General features: G+C 40.2%; 1 protein-coding gene across 1 annotated transcript in view; it reads left to right on the forward strand.

Moving 5' to 3' along the window:
* Window positions 1-7767: 7767 nt before the first annotated feature.
* LOC141769509 (transmembrane protein 132C) overlaps window positions 7768-18261 on the forward strand; it is a 162421-nt gene continuing 151927 nt past the window's right edge. Inside the window, exon 1 of the mRNA XM_074638642.1 lies at window positions 7768-8719. Coding sequence (XP_074494743.1) covers window positions 8674-8719 — 46 coding nt within the window. The 5' untranslated portion in view covers window positions 7768-8673. The remainder of the gene's footprint in view (window positions 8720-18261) is intronic.

The raw sequence follows: 18261 nt of genomic DNA on the forward strand, positions 1-18261 counted from the left end.
TATCAGTCCTCTGTTATAGCTTAAAGCTGCAGTGGGGAGAAATGGAGCAAATATGATTTAAAAAAAGTTATTTTTATAAAACGGTCACTATATCCTGACAGTAGTGCATGAGACAGGTCATCTGAAAAAAATCATGTGCCTCTGTGTCCTCCGGTGCTCCTAATGGCATCTGCAAAATATCACAGACTGGAGGAAAACAACCAATCAGAGCCGAGCTGGAGCCTTGCAGTCTCTGAGCAGCTGTCAATCACTCGCAACCTCAAACTAGGCAGCGCTGATCAAATATAAATCTATATTCTGTTACTCTAATGCCTATTTCTCGTGTCAAATGTTTTCAGAAACATCTTGTAGTGTACTGTTTAGCTGTAAAATGAGAAAGTTTGTGCCCCGGCCACCATGTTGAGATCAGTTGAGGAAATACCAAGCAACGCCAACCAGCTGGAGCAAACTTTCTCATTTTACAGCTAAACAGTACACTACAAGATGTTTCTGAAAACATTTTACACGAGAAATAGGCATTACAGTATCAGAATATTGATTCATATTTGATCAGAATAGATAGAATAGAAAGCTTCATTGTCATTGTATTAAATACAACGAGAGTCACAATTGCCATTTCTGGTCTCAGCACTGCCAGGTTTGACGTTTAATCGGAGTTAGCGAGTGATTGACAGCTGCCTCCGTTGAATGAACAGCCAATAATTACGCTCTCTCTCTCTGAAATGGGGCTAGATTTTTCTAAAGCCTGAAAACAGAGCCATGAGGAGGTGCAGAAGTCTAATTTTCTCCCAGAACACTTGAATTACAATATGCTGAAAGGTTATTATGGAAATTGTTCCCAATGATAAAAAAAACATTCTGCCTACCCCAGCTTTAACATGACCTGAGCTACTGACTGCTTTGTGGTCCTCTATTAAAGCCTAACAATCAGCCAAAAAAATTCAATTCAACAAAATATGAACTCACAAAGTCACAAACATGTCACACTGATACAGTATTTTTAACCTCTCTCAATACTATATGTGATGAAACAACTCACAGGGATTGTAGGCATCGAAGAGTAATGGTGGTAGTTAGGAGGACAGCTTTGTCAAAAATATTACCCTTTGTGCTTTTTGTCCTTTTCTTTCGGTCTAATTTCGAACTGGATTGGTGGGATGGAGGCAAAGAGGGGGAAAAAAAAGAGGGAAGATAACCGCAGTTCCATTTCTATACCCCTTACGAGTAAATTGGCTCTTTATCAAATTTAGGCCCCATCTATCAATACAAAGAACGGTATCGAAATTACTTTGTTGGCCACAAATCGTTGGCAATAGATTGCGCCTCTCTTGAAACAAGGCCATCATTTATCTGGTTCACATTTCCTCCCCAGGTGAAAGGGAGCAGGAGACAATACGACTTTTATTTGTTCCCTTGGTGATAGATGTAACCCCCCCTCGAACCTCTGATTACAAGATTACCACAAGTAAAATAAAAATCTATTAAACATTTAGACCAGTTGGTGCCCTCAATTTCTATCAAATAGTGCTGTCAGGAGAGCTGGAGTCATGGGGGACCTCCCAACACTGAGGAGATTTACACAGCTACAAAGTATTCTGGGCAAAGCTGTGTAGTTTGTCCCGGGAGGGTGATGCATAAAGGAGAACTTAATTACAGTGGATACAAAGTACCTTTAAGATGTAATAAAAAGAGAACACAGAGAGAACTCTTCAACTCCTGAAAAAGCTGAGGTGAAAGGTGATAGAGTAGCAGTGGTGAGGGTGAAGGTGGTGGCAGTGAAATGATAATAAAGTGGCAGGGCATTGTGGTTTGGTTTTCCCTCAGTTCCGCACCGAGAGCTGGAATTATCAGAGCAGCAGGTCTGGGCCTAATATCCTTTTGTGCTGGCAGCGTATTGCTGAGTGAAGATTGTGGATGGCAATAATCAGCCCTTTTAAAGGTCAGGGGAAGTTATAAGCACACCCAAAGTAGACCACGACACATTCTAGCTGATAAGAAATAACTGTCTGTGTAAGGAAGAAAGAGGAGAGTTCACCTTGTCCCATTTATGCTATCATGATTGCTCAACTGTCAGTCAAATATAATGTGCAAACTGCACACACATGCAGTCGACCCCAACTGCAGGAAACTCTTTGGTCTGGCTAACGAACTTTGAGGCAAACAGACTGATGCATTGAAGTCACTATAGCCTGATAGCTTTGTAACATTTGTCTTTTAAGTATTTCAGCACGGTCATATGCATAGACCATATATAAGAGGTGGATGTAGTCACCTTGACGTCACCCATTGGTTTGTGGACTGCTGTTTTGAAGCCTCCAGTTTGGCATTTTGGCCGTCCCCATCTTGTTTTTTTTGCAACCACAAGTGACATGAGAGGGTGGAGATAAGTACAACCGAACGCTGAATAAGACATTTTTAGGCGACCAAAATGTTACTATTAACTTTCATGAACTGAAAACACACTGTGAAAGGGTTAAAGTTGTAAAACGAAAACACAGACTACTCCCAGACCGGACAACGCCGTGGTAGCAACCTGTCAATCACAAGGTAGCCACGCCCTAAAGCATCCCCTGCTTTATGGTCTATTTGACTCTAAATGAGACCATAATTTACTAAATGAACATCATGCTGTATTGAGGAAGACTTGAAACTAACGATTGAGACCATAAACTCATGTTTCACACGGGACATAAACACTGATCTCCTGGGCAAAAGTCCTGTGTTTTTTGACCCAGCCATCCACCCTGACCTCCTCCCTATGCGGCGTTCGCACCTCTTTATACTTCCCGATTCACAATTACAAGGATTACATACAAATTGATTTTGTGCTGACCATCACGAAAAAACATGAAACTCTTGTCTATGTACACAAATCAATAGATTCAATTTCGTGATTCCGTGATTTCACAAACTGATGTGCGGCTAGGCTGGTCAACCAGACTCCAGGAAGTTACTTTTCCCAGCTATAAATAGTGTGGCACACATAACCCCCCCCGTAAAACGGTGAACTTTACAAGTAAGTTATTGTACAAACAAGATACAGGCCTACGGTGTTAATTAGTGAGCTTTAGAGGTGCTGGGCTGATTTAGTAATCCTTGAATAGAGCCAGGGTAGCTGTTTTTGTGCTGAGCTAAGCAAACTTCATATTCAATGAACAGATATAAGAGTTGTATAATGTTTTTTTTATCTAACTATTCACCAGAAATTAAACATAAAAACTTTGATAATATGCCCACTTACAATAAACACCCTTTTTGTCTCATTCTATTTACAGAGTTATTAAAGTGTTTATGTCTTGTTATGGAAAGGGGCTAACATTGATTTCAGTAGGCAGCAAAATAAAGGACAAATCATTTGGGACTGGTGACTTACAGCACTGTGGGCTATAGGAAAGTCACTCTTTGCCTTCCCTCTGGGCATCAGTCTTGAAAAACAGAGTGACGGCCCCAGAGAGGCTGATAAGTAAATACAGTTTTAATGGGCTGTGAATGGCTGGTGGTAATCTGCGCAGGCCGGCAGTGGGCAAGGCACAGAGGGCGACAGGGCATTCTGCAGCGGTTATTATTAATGCTATCATAGATCAGATAGGCCAGGGGAGGAGAATGAAAGGTGGTGATGAATTTGGGCCTCCTGTCTACCAACTGACTGGAGGACAAGGCACTGAGGCTGGTTAAGGTCACAGATGAAGGATACCACCCAAAAGAAGACACAGGGGACGATTCATTATAGAGGACAGGATAGTATATACCCCAGGGACCTACCGAAGGTCACGGAGGGGCAATGGAAAAGTTCAAAAACACAGCCTGTAGTGTGTTTCTACTCACCCATATGGTATTCTTAATATCTGAGTATCCCATAATGTGTAAACATTATATACCAGAATACCTGATTTGACTGTTATCAGCTCATTTAATGTGCATTATCAGTCATTAAGCCTCATAGATGTGGGTCAGTAGGGGCCTACTATGCCTACTATGTTGTAAAAGTGTAATAAAAGCAACACGTTCTAACACATGAAACTGAATGAAACGTTATGTTTTGAACACAAACAAAACTACAACTTCTTTAGGTTTAAGCAACACAACTACAACTTCTTTAGGTTTCGGGAACAAAACTATAACTTCTTTAGGTTTAGGGAAGAACACTACAACCTCTTTAGGTTTAGGGAACAAAACTACAACTTCTTTAGGTTTAAGCAACACAACTACAACTTCTTTAGGTTTCGGGAACAAAACTATAACTTCTTTAGGTTTAAGCAACACAACTACAACTTCTTTAGGTTTAGGGAACAAAACTATAACTTCTTTAGGTTTAGGGAACAAAACTACAATTTCTTTAGGTTTAGGGAACAAAACTATAACTTCTTTAGGTTTAGGGAACAAAACCACAACTTCTTTAGGTTTAGGGAACAAAACTACAACTTCATTAGGTTTAGGGAACAAAACTACAAGTTATTTGTGTTAAGGGAACAAAACTACAACCTCTTTAGGTTTAGGGAACAAAACTACTTGGTTTAGTTTCAGGAAAAGGAGTGTGTTTTGGAACTATGTTTGAAAAGTGAAACTTTACGTTTGTGAACACAAAGACAACTACAAGCTGTTGGTTTCACATGGGATGAAAACCCCAGACTCCTGGCTGACAGCCCTGTGTTTTGTGTCCCATCCATTGCCCGCGACCTCTACCCCATATGGAGTTTCACGATGTCTGTACTACAGCGCCTGACTTCCGCTTTTGCTCCTGTCATAATTACTACAGTCGCTAGATGTTGCTGTCAATTTCTTTTGTTCCTTCTTTTGGTGATCACCCATGTGAATCAATGATAAACCTTCTGACCCACATCTATGAAGCTTATCACCACTGATAACACCCATTAAAGGACCTGATAACAGTCCATCCGTCTGACCAGAAATTGTTTTTAGTATTCTTGACAGAAAATCTGAGCCCTGGCAGGAAACTAAACCACCAAACATTCCTAAGTAAAATCTGATCGTTGTCTCAAAGTTTGAAACACAGTATGTTGTATGTGCATGTGTCTGACATTTCAGTCTTCGGTCTATTTACAAGGTATGAAAGCTTCAAGATCTTTTTCCAAGACATCAAAGACTTGAGACCTTTCTCCAGACATCAAAGTCTCATGACCTGTCCTCGGAGAGGTCTGTGGTTCGAAACGTCACGCGTGTCAAGACACAGTTGCTTGTGTTTTTGCCTTCTAGATATCTCTTTAAACATCGCCAACAAGTGCTCTACCTGTTTTAAAAAACTCCAATTTTCCCCGAATCGAATGTGTCTTATCAGCTTTAGGAGGGAGACGGATGGTGTGTGAGTCAGCCAAGGAAATGGACTAACCATGTGCAGGACTGAGAGGGTTTCTGCTACTTTCTTTTTAATGACTTGCAGCTACAGACGATGTAACCCAAGCCACTCTGGCTCTGTCTGGTGCTTTCTCTGATTTCCAGCTGTTGAATGGGCCGCAGTGTAGTGTGGGCTTCAAGGGATTTGTTTGAGTGTCAGGCTATAGAATAGGGCTACTTTTGGACAGCTACAAGCCTTGGTGTGAGTGATGTTCCAGCCCAACCATTACAGCTAGGGAAGTGACTGCTCTTAATGCTTTTTGCAGCTGTACAAGAGTGTATTAGTTTCTGCGATCAAATTGCACACATTTAGGAGGAAGCAAAAAGCTTGGCTCCTTCAGGAGGAAAAAGGAATTTGAAGTAGAAAGGATGCCTTAAAATGAGAACGCATGCAGTGGCTGTAACTATGATTTAGTGGTTAAAAGGATTTCAAACCCGCTCTTACCTTTGAGAACATCTTCACAACAACTAATTGGAGTAGTATCCACACACTCTTTCTAAGTAGTGCTCTGGGTGATTTCCTTTCTCGGTTTGACAGGCCTTTTTAGACATGAATGCTGCATGCAGAGTCAAAGCATAGGTTGTGATACCGCTTTTAGGCCACAACTTGCTTTACTGATGTACTTCCGTTTAGCTTGACAGTCCTGATAAACTGACTGACAGCATGTGAGATGAGTTGTGAGTATGGCCTGCAAGATAAATGCATATAACTAAAATATATAAAATTGGTGCTCTTGCTGTTAACAGTGTGTGGCGTACCTGTAGACAGAACATGCATTTATATCTCCACATGAAGTATTGTAGGTTAGTATTTGTCGCCCTTGGTGCGCAATTCATTTTTGATAAATAAACATGGCCTTCCTTTTTGAAATTACATTAATTACATTTGAAAACAGCATGAGCATCTTCTGCACAATCAAAGCACCAACCAGCCGAATGTTGGGTCCTCGCCTTCCAGTGATCACAGCATGGCAGACAAGCAAAGCAATGAAACAAAACACTCATGAAAAGACTGATTAGACTGGTGGGTGACTCATCTGATATTTCCGTATTTAGCATTCATGGATCTTTCTTTATCTTTCCTTCACAACACCATCTGGCCCGCACAAAAAAAAAAAAATTACTAAAAAATCTGGCTCACGGTTTAATCAATCACCAGATTGTGGTAATAAAACCATATTTCATTTCATTTTCTGGGCTGAAGTTATTTTAATTTTGAAGAATCCGGTGGCAACGATTACGTTGTGGAGTCACAAATAATTATTTCAAACACGAGCATATCTATATGAAGCCATGTGTAACGCTTGCATCAGAGATGATATGGCCATAGAAACATAGTTTGCTGATGGCAGTTGGCTATCACCCATAATTAGGGGCGATATGGTAGAAATCTTCTATACCGATATAGGTAGTTTCATATCTCCATAACGATATATATCACAGTGTTTTCTGGTAATTCAATAAATAAATAGTTTGTATGAAATAACCACATGGTAATGCATATTTTTGGAGGACTGGCACATGATTTTTTTCAGATACCTGTCTCATGCACTACGGTCAGGATATAGTATTTAGAGCGTTTTATAAAAATAACTTATTTTTTTCTCCATTTCTACCCACTGCTGCTTTAAGTACAGTAAATATAGGACACTTTAAAGCTTTAGGTCTCAAGTAATATTCTAATAGGTGACTTTAACTTCTACAAAAGTCATTTTCTGGTTAGATTTCTGTGCTTTTATTTAAGTGTGTCCTTCAGGTACTTCATCCACTTCTGGTAATCCTCAAGTAGTCTGCTAGAAAAGCTGCTATACACATATTCAAGATGCATGCTGGGATGGAACATAATATCCATCATGGCCCTGAATAGAAAATACGTATGGAAAATAAAATGAATGAACAGAGGAGGTCAAAATGCACCTAACTGAACACACTGTAGTCACTGATCTCTCTCAGGGGGACAAGACCTCATCAGTAACATGCTTCCATCAAATAGGTGATCTTCTCACTTTAATCACCTGTTAATAATTGGATCTTTATGGTTGCTCCACAGTGTTAAGTGTCCATCATTCCTGTCCTCCACCTTCACACCTGAGCAGCTCTGGTTCACTTCACTTCCCTGTCCACACGAGGGCACTAGTGCCCGCAGAGTGGAGCAATCATGCAATCAATTGAAACATGTTCGATAACAACTTTTGAAGTCATTTTTTCTGTCCACAGAGGGCAACAGTGTCAGTGGGAGGGTATAAGGTGTCTAGTGAGGAGGGAAGATAAATTACTTTTGGTGAAAAGTGCATCCTATTTGAAGATGGGGGGGGGATGCCTTTTTGGGTTAAATGTGAATCCAAAGTGTTTAATATAAACATGTAGGTGTATTCTCACCACTATACCAGTGAACAATGGTGTGTTGTTGCAGGAGAGCCACACGCCCCCCCTGATGTGTGCCAGTGCCAGTTATTGTCACCGCTCTGCTTTCTTCTCTCTCCTCTCTCTCGACGCGCATTGGACGGCTGACTGTGCGTAAGCTTCCACTGAAACTGTCGCCTATATTATTGCCCTGTCTACATAAACATCGAAAGATTGAAGGCTTGAACGCGGACTTTCGCAGAATATTTGAAGCACTCGGTGCCAAAGTGTAATTAGAAAGTGGCAGCTGAACATTTTGGCTGAAGCTGTGCGCGCTCTGCTGCTGCTGCTGCTGGAGTTGCGCTCAGGACTTGCCTAGGTGCGGATGTATACTGACCTATGGTGCAATTTTGAACTTCTTTACTTTTCTATGTGATGCCATGCATGATGCCGGCTGGGAGCTGCTTCTGTGTTGGACTTTACGCACCGCAGAGCAGCCAACTTCAGGTGCTTTCTGGTGATGCGGAGGATGCAGAGAAAGACAAACCTTTAGACCAACTGAGGACGAGGGATTGAAGACCTTTTTTCAATTCTGGAAAAAAAAAATTGTTTCGGGAGCTCAACCGAGAATCATTGTGCAGGATGCATCACAATAGACGTTTGGTTTTGGTTTTACGCATTTCATCAGGCGTCTGAGCGTCCTTCTCTTCCAAAACAAAATGCTTCAAAGAGTGATGCAAGTCCCAGATAAAAACAAGTAGAGAAGACACAAAGTGAAACGTTGTTTTTTCCACGCGCACTATGCTTTTTGTTTTTGCAAAATGACTGGATGAGGAAGCATGGCGTTTTGACCAGAAAAATATGCTTTTTTCATTTTTTACTAACGATGCTGCAAGTAGGATTTTTTTTTGTCTTTGAATTAACACACCATACAGTGTTTTGGGGGATTCTTTTTTTCGCCTAACGACTCCAAGAAACATGTTGCATATCCTTGCGCTTCAGTCGGCGGTGTTACTTTTTGCAGGTAAGCACAATAACTGTCTTCTATAGTCCTTCTAGTTTCAACTGAGAAAATGTGCTTTTTCTTACAAAGAATATGCAGCCAGACATTAAGAAGTTAAACAGAAACTGTAGCCAACACGTAGGACGAGTTCAAGCCAGGTAGAAGGGACACATCACATCCTACCTGACACACACACACGCACACACACACACACACACACACACACACACACACACACACACACACACACACTGCTGTGTATGTGAATATCAGTCTGCTCTAACTCACATCTGAATATATGTCCCACACAGTGTTATTATGCATGCTGTAATTAAGTTATACCCCATGACAACAACTCATATCTGTTCAGATGTACAATGATGTATAATGAAGAACCCACTGCACCTGTACTACACACCCAGAGCAGCTCTGGCCTTAAATAACATTTATCTCATGAATATTTCAACATGACAGGGAATCTCTTGTGCAACAGAAGCGTCGGGGCTTTATTACCTCTTGGCTTGTCAGGTTATTACATCAAAATTCATCTCAGAGGCCATAATTATTTGATGGGGAAAGTTACAGAGACCTGCTGCATTGGTGAGGGATCTCTTCATAGTTTGAAATCACAACATGACATAAACAGTTGACTGTTGCAGACAAGATATTTTGCAGGACTTCCTCTCTATCTATCTGACATCTTGCTAAAACAATGATAATGTAAATTTGCACATCAGTCGTTAAGCGCCACAAGGAGGAGAGCAGCGTTTACTTTGGCTGCCTTACAACCAGAATGTACAGCTGCTGGTCTGGCTTATGAATCCCTTCTGTCTTGTGGGAAAATGCTATTTGGATAATGCATCTTATCCACTATATTGTGAATATTTTCTCTGGATAATAACTTAACAAGTCATGTCTTTAATTTTAGATTTGTTCAGCTTTACAGCTGCAAATATTCAATTTAGGGCTGGCAGTTGGTTAAAATAGTTAATCATGATTAATCGCAAATTAATCAGACGTTTTTTTTATCTGTTCAAAATGTACCTTAAAGGGAGATATTTAATACTCTTATCAACATGGGAGTGGGCAAATATGCTTGCTTTATGCAAATATATGTATATATTTATCATAAGAAATCAATTAACTACACAAAACAATGACAAATATTGTCCAGAAACCCTCACAGGTACTGCATTTAGCATAAACAATGTGCTCAAATCATAACATGGCAAACTCAGGCCTAACAGGCAACAACAGCCGTCAGTGTGTCAGTGTGTCAGCTGACTTGACTATGACTTGCCCTAAACTGCATGTGATTATTATAAAGTGTGCATGTCTGTAAAGGGGAGACTCGTGGGTACCCATACAACCCATTTTCATTCACATATCTTGAGGTCAGAGGTCAAGGGACCCCTTTGAAAATGGCCATGACAGTTTTTCCTCACCAAAATTTAGCGTAAGTTTGGACAAGCTAGACATGGTCGGTACCAATAGATTCCTTAGGTTTTTTAGTATCATATAAGCCCACTATAACCTCCGAAAGAATGTTAATACGTTAAAGAAATTAGTGGCGTTAAAACAAATTTACCTAGCTTTGACAGCCCAAATTCAACTTAACATCAACTGCGATGAAAAACATTTTTCTCATTCACTGACCGTACCTTGTTTGGCTTTTTTTGTGCCTCGAGGCAAAGAATCATCATCTGATTATATTCATGTAAAAGCCTGCAGCCAATCATGCCTCACTTATGCTTCAAATAAAAGAAACACCTGCATTGATTTCCTTGCATTATTCAGAGGTCACGCATTTCCAGAAAGTAAACGCCAAACACTCTCAAACTTCACCTCGCACATCTGCGTGTGCACGTACACTTTGATTAGCGCCTCTTCCTCGCAGCTCCGAGGATGTCTCTTATTCGACAGCTCACCTATTATGAGTGCTGACTCACTGGCTGCAAGTGCACGGTAATGATGTTTGCCATATGCCAAGGCCCCTCTCAGTAACCATACACAGTGTGATCCTAATTGAGCAATGTGTGTCATAAAGCTGCAGGACACAGCTTCTCACTGCGAATAGTGATGGGAATTGATAACACACTCCAGGAAATGAGAGGATCAAATCGGCGCTAGAAAAATGCCTGCACAGCATAATGAAGGCGTAATTAGGGAGGTAGACCTTCTGGTATTCTGGTGCGACTGTGACTATACACACTTTGTTTGGAAAAGCAGACTTAGTAGACCTAAAACACTGCCTTGAAATCTCTTGAATAAAATGTAATTGTGACAGATAAAGACTAAAAGTCTGGCTTTATTTCTTATTATTATTTTAAAAAGCCCGTCCTCTCTATTGACTGAAGCCACCAGGTGTGTTCCAGTGAGACACCTCGCTGGGATTCCTGAGTGGAATATCCAATCTTCCCTCCCTTCGTCTTATCCTTGAGCTTAACAAGATCCAAAAGGGGATCAAGCAAGGATAGCCTTCAGTCTACATCTTTAAGCACTAAGCACACAGCCTTGTCCCCGCTATGCGTCTGTCCTCATGCGTCTATATCCCCGTCAAAGGATTGGGCTTGTTGTCCTGTTTTTTTTTTTTTGGAACGCCAACATTTTATTAACCCAGCAGAGACACTTTGGCTCTTTCTCAGCGGAGACTTTTTATCTGTAATTGTCCTCAAAAAGATCCACTGCTGTGGTCCTGCACCCCAGTGCTGTGGTGGCACACATCCAGCTGCTCCTCTCTCTGTTGCCCCTGGCAGTATTTTAAGCCTCGCAACTCATGTCCTTGAGCAAGCAAGGAGCAAGAAATGAGAGAGAAAAATGACATATAGGCTATACGGCATGCACAGAAAATGGTTTGTGTGTGTGTGTGTGTAAAAGGAAAATATAACTCAAATTAATGGACAAAAAGTTATCTATATATGAGATGTGAGTTCAGTTTGAAATCTCAACGGTACAAACACATGTTGACTTCCAGCTGAGAGCACACGATGCTGATTTGACTGTTTGTCTTAATGCTTTGCGACTTAAAGCGGTAGTAGGCAGGTTGGTGCAAATATGATTAGAAAAAGTTATTTTTATAAAACGGTCACTATATCCTGACAGTAGTGCATGAGACAGAAAACAAATCATGTGTCTCTGTGTCCTCCGGTGCTCCATGAGGAGGTGCAGAAGTCTAGCTTTCTCTCAGAACACTTGAATTACAATATGCTGAAAGGTTATTATGGATGCCAAAAACATTCTTCCTACTGCCGCTTATACCTTCATGTTTGTGTCTCTTCGGTTTAGAGCTGCAACTAACATTGAAGATTAATCTGTTTGATTATGTTCTTGATTAATCGATTAGTTGTTTAGTCTAGGAAAAGTCAGAATATGGTGAAAATGTTGATCAGTGTTTCCCAAAGACAAGATGACGTCCTCAAATGTCTTGTTTTGTCCACAACTCAAAGATATTCAGTTTACTGTCATAGAGGAGTAAAGAAACCAGAAAATATTCACATTTAAGAAACTGGAATCAGAGAATTTTCAAACCGATTAATTGATTATCAAAATAGTTGGTGATTAATTTAATAGTTGACAACTAATCAATTAATCATTGCAGCTCTACTTTGGTTTACATTGTACAATGTCAAATTGAATTAAGCTGTTTTTTGGTTGAAATAAAGACAAACATAAGGCCTAATTTCATCAACATTCCAGTGGACTTTACTCCTCGTCACAGAGTTTTATTGCACTGGAAGATTCCAGGAAATGTCAACGAGAACTAGTAATCCCAAATTCTGTTTAACAGCTCATCAATTATACTTGTATATGAAGCATATGGCCATGAAGATGTAAATGAGTCTCTGTCTCAAGAGAGCGTACATTGGCTGAAGACCTGTAATGCCATTTTTCTGGTTCGTTGGCGTTAGCTCGGTTATTTATGGATCAGAGAACATGAAAAGAACAGAAGAAATCCCTGGCTTGGTGGTATTCTTATCATGGCTATCTTACAGCTATACGCTTTGAGCACACTGCGGTGTGCACTTTTTAGATTTGTGAGGGAGGACACTGATAAAAAGAGGCAGACTTTTCCCTTCTCTCAAATCCAATTTTGGCGTGGCTCGGGTGTTTTCTGCAGTATGTAGGGAGAAAGGAAAAGAGAATCACAGTAGCAGCGAGCGAGGCGTAAGCTGGGTTTGGACTTCTCTGCTGTGTAATTACCAGCCATCACAAATGTTTTTACGCCGCTGGTTTGTGAGTTAAACTGTGCACCTTTGTTTGTTAAATGCCCATAAACACACTGAGTAGGTGGACTCTCATTTAGATCCGTTGTACTGCTCTTTCAAGCTCATTATTCTTAAAGTGTGCGTGTGGGAGGCATACATTGAAGCTTTCCAATCAAGGAGTCAAAAAAAGGTTTTTGCCCACCATAAATTCATACATCATCAGTGTAATGTCCTTTAATATTCCCACAAAGCACATCTGCCCCTGTGTTAATTGGCTCTTTATAACTGCCGTGATCTCACATTCGATTTAATCAGATTTAATGATTAAGGAAGGTGAATGTGTAAAAGCTTTAAAGGGAGGTGTGTACGTGTGTGTGTAGGGGGGGTCATTGTAATAATTGACAAACATGCTGATGCAGTGTTTGTGCGCTCTCTCATCAGTGGATAGTAGTGTCTCAATGGAGGACTTCCCCGTCATAAATCTATCGGGGAGTTCACGGCCAGACTGTTTGCTCCAGCGGCGCTGCGTCAACTAGGTGTGGTGGTGCAACAGAGGGAAAACACTACAGACCACCAGCTCGTGTCAGACTGCAGACTGTCTCAAACTCGTACTTTAATGTAAATTCACTGTTAATCATAAACTCAGGCTGCACAGAAAATTTCAATTTAGAACTGGTATCGGATTTAGAATTATTGATTTGAAAAACTTGTCTTGTGTGGTAGAATAAAGTTAAAACAAGACTTCAGCCGTGTAAGCAGTTCTGTGAGACTGTAACATCAGCATGCTCACAAAGACGATGCTAACATGCTGATGTTTAGCAGGCAATGCTTTCTGTGTTCATCATCTAAGTTCAACATGTGTTAGCATGCCTAACACTGACTAATTATCACTAAACACTAAGTACAACTGAGGCTGATGTTATGTCATTAGTTTCACAGACATTTGGTCATGAACCAAACTATTGAACAAATTAAGATTTTGACCTGATGGTGGCGTTAGTTGGGGCGGCTGTCGCTCAGTGGGTAGAGTGGTCGTCTTTTAACCATAAGGTTGGCGTTTCGATCCCGGGGCACTTTACAGCAGACCACTGCTCCTATATAAAAAAAAAAGGATGGGTTAAATGCAGAGGTCAAATTTCTTAATAAAGTTTTAAGTTAAAAGTTATGGGACCGTCAAAATTGTTACAATTCATTGTCCTGGCACTACAAACGTAACCTGACCTATCAGATGGTTTGTTACACAGAACCATCTGAGAAGCCGTCATTGGAACTGTTTGGAAAAGAGCAGGCACTTTGAAAAAAATACTTGGCAGGTGATTGGATGAACCATCTGTCGATTAAACTTTTGCCGAAGCCAGCGATTCTCATGTGATCTCGTGACATTGCGAGAATCCAGCTGCTGTGCAAGGTAACCACGAATGTGCACCACATTAAAAGTCAATCTCTCCAATAGTTATTGAGACATTCCACTCGAAACCAAAATTGTCAACCTCATTGTTGGACTAGAGGAAAAGTCAGAGGACCACCAAAGTCAGTGGGATCCTCTGGGGACCATGAAAGGCTGTTTATAAAATAGGGCTGTTGATTTAATAAACATATCTGTAAAACTGAGTATCTCCACAAACAATCACACAAAAGCCCCACTTTAAATTGTGTGTTTACTAGAGATGTGCTCATAAGTTATTAAAATAAGTCATTCAACATGAAACAAGGATAAAAAAACGACTAATCGACTAAAGAAATCTTGGTCGACTAAGACCAAAACAACCGATTAGTCGACTAATCGTCTAAGAGGGGGCAGCCCTAGTATAAAATGTTGTGCCAATCTATCAATTAGATGTTGAGATATTTAAAAGGATCAGTGGGAACTTTGAAATACTGTTAGCGCTAAATGGAAATTCAAAGGATCATAAAAGTAATTTAGATTCATCCTCTGGCGGCCATGAATGTCGGTACAAAATGTAATTTTACTCCATCCAATAGTTGTTGAGACATTCTACACAAAACCAAAAATATCAACCTCATGGTGGCGCTAAAGGAGAAGTCAGGGGATCACATCAGTCATTAGGATTCATCCTCCGGGGACCATGACAAATGTACAAAATGTGTTTCTGGACCAAAGCACCATTGCTATCCTTAGAGCCCTACCGCTGGCTTGGCTAAATCTATTACTGAGAAGTCACCTAACAGATCACATTACAGTTTCTTAAGAAATATTTTTCAGCAGAATTAAGAGACTCTTCTTTCACTTTGAATACTGATGAAAAGAAATGTTAAGAATTGTAATTCTGTTCCCCTAATACTCGACAGCTTAGAGTAAAAGACACTGGCATGCAGTTTATTAGTAATGGTTTCAGCTCTTAAACATATGCCTTGATGTCTTCTTCTGTTCTGTTCTGGCTCAGTGGGCTTTAACACAAATTCAGCTACATTATAAGTATAAAGAACAATTTCTCCCATACTCACTGCTCAGACATCTTAACAGTGTTGAGATATAATGCTTTATTTCCTGCAGATAACGCCCTCTAAAAAAAACCTCTATGCATTTCCTGTCTTTATGTTGTAACCTGTTTCTTTACTGAACATTTTTATTCTGCATGAGAGAGGAGGGAGAAAATATGAATCATAAGATATTCCAAAAAAACAACAACAACACCACCAGACTAAGAAGTGGATTATGTTTTTATACATTCGACACATTAATAAAATGTCATTAGCCTGGGAGCTTTCTCTGGAAGCTTCTAGGACAGCATCCCACAATATTAGATATTAATGTAATATATCCTGCATCAAGGCTTAAACAATATGAATACACCCAGGAACTTCATTTCCTTGTAACTCTGGGTTTTGCAAGCACAAAATAACATCAACATTTGTGCTGAATTAAAAAAAAACCAACATATTAAAATAATAAAACCACACTGTAAAGAAGTATTTAGTATCACAGGTATATTTTCTGTTTCTCCAGCATAGCGTTTTTTTATGTGCAGTTTCTTATAGCCGGGTCTTGCTTCCTTCCTGTCAGCAGAGATGCATCCATAACTCCAATTGGTTATGCATTTTTGATTTGCGTAATCACAGGCAGGTGGCTGGACAAAAGGCTGTCACTACATCTGAGAGAGTGGAGCAGCGGAGCTGTCGCTGTCTATCAGAGGCATCAGAGCTTAATGCATTAGAGGCAATGATCTGACAGGTACATATTGTCAGGGCCCATTGACTTCTTTGTGGTGTGGCTGATTGATTGCCGAGATTATGTTAAAATGGGAGCCGTGAGCCTCTTTGTGACTCAGAGTGGTGTGCTCATGCAGTAATGTCGAACGGCAGCCTTAAAACTACCATTGAATTTTAATTTTGAAATACATTGTTTTATCCCTCGAGCAGTCCATTCTGTTTGTGAATAATCACTATTGTCTGCTGCAGCTGGAACGAGACCGGAGAGTCTGTTGTGCCCTCTCATCTGTGACGGCAAACCAACGTACAGCTGCATGAGGAATGACTTATGGTAGATGGAAAGGTGCCTCTGACACAGCACATTTTATAATTTGAAATAAGCCTGATATAAAACTCGTTCGGATGTAAAAAGAAATCACTGTATGAAATCAACATATTTATTGTCAGTGAAGCAGCTCTGGGCTTTACATCAGCGTGACATCACAGATTAAAATCTCAGCTCTGTGGTACTTTGACTGAGGCTTGTTGTTTCTGTTCAAAATAATGGCATCGTTATCTGAATTGTCACATGTATATGCCTATCACTTGTTTTGAGTAACAGTGGTGTCTTAAATCTGCTTTATTAGTATAAATTATCATTTCTACTATAGTATTGCTTTAAAACAGAGCAACAAAGCACTATCAAAGTGGTAATAAAAATATGGTACAATATCAGCTACCATCCAAGCAAACAACTTCAAATCAACTAATGTCGATCTTTTATTAAAAACATGCTTTCTAGAGCCAAAGTCATGGATATATTTACTTAAAGTAAAACTTGTATTAATGTTAAAATGTAATTTCATCCTTAAACATCACAACTGTATTTTCAAAAAACGTTACATGATGAGAGAATTTAGGAAAGCTGTATGATTCAGTTTATATGGACTGCTGCAATGCAGTAATCCACAGTAGAACCTGACCGATAAATCGTCTGGGCCGACATTAGCTTATTGCAGATGTATTGTTATTGGTTTGTAGGCCATTAAATAGTAAAATGAAATTACAATTACATAATTTGTCCACCAAAGAGCACTGACAAGTTTATTTTTCAGCTGTAAAATAGCCCACAGTACATATCTTGGTGATAATTATTTGAAATCGGCATGAATTGATTTTGTGTTGCCACTTGGGGGCAGCACAACGAGCTGTAAACACAACACTGACATATTATCAGCTTATAGACTTAAAGGAACAGTGTATAACATTTAGGGGGATATGTTGGTAAAAATGGTGTATAATATTAAATGTGCTAAATGTGAGATTGGGAGCATTTCTATTGCCTCTTCACGGCTCTCAACGTGGCAACGGCTGAGCCGGCGGCTCACAGCTAACAGTGCTGACAGAGATAACAGTGTATTGCATTCAAATTGGATCAACTGGGGTGAAAAAGTAAAAAAAAGTAAAAAATCACTTTCAAATATACTGTGTGTTGATTATGGGATGTAATGATTCTTTGCTGCTTTGATTTTTAAAGCTGATACTCAACAGAAATACTTCTACAGAACAATCATTTGTTCGTTCACTACAACTCAGTTAAATGTAAATGTCCTGAAGTACACTCTGACCATTGGCTAGATGGTGCTTGGTGTAATTGGAATGCCAGTGTATGTGTGCGTCCCCAATCAGTCTTGACACAATCACTGGTTCCTAATCAGTATGAAAGTAATGGCCACCTCAGAGTACAATCAGTGTACAAGTTAGTCTGGCAGGAGTGGCTCTAACTTAATGAACTCCCTCGAGTGAACCCACTGAGTCAGCATGACTGCGTTAATAGACAAAGAGCACAAAAGTCCTCTAACGCACTTTAACTTCCTGGATCTAAAAAGCATTGCCCTGGTATTTATACATCCTGATCTTCAACTACATGTGTAGCGATGATTTCATGTTGTCATCTCGCCCTGGCTGTCTGGCAGCCTGCAGTCCTCGGCTTTTTGGCAGCCTGGAGTGTTCATGCTTCTTTGTTTCTCTCATGCTAGGGGACAGTGAGCTGATGACGAGGGAGGATTAGACTTGTCCAGTCACAACATGGACAGTGTGGCAATAGTGAGTCATTGGCCCTGTGGTGCTCAGTGGTGTCGCCCAGGCCAGGAGGGGCAACGCTGGCAGTTAGCACATCCTGCCATTCTGAACCGCTATCTGTTCCTG

Source organism: Sebastes fasciatus, chromosome 6 (genome assembly GCF_043250625.1).
Source record: "Sebastes fasciatus isolate fSebFas1 chromosome 6, fSebFas1.pri, whole genome shotgun sequence".
Taxonomy (NCBI): Eukaryota; Metazoa; Chordata; class Actinopteri; order Perciformes; family Sebastidae; genus Sebastes; species Sebastes fasciatus.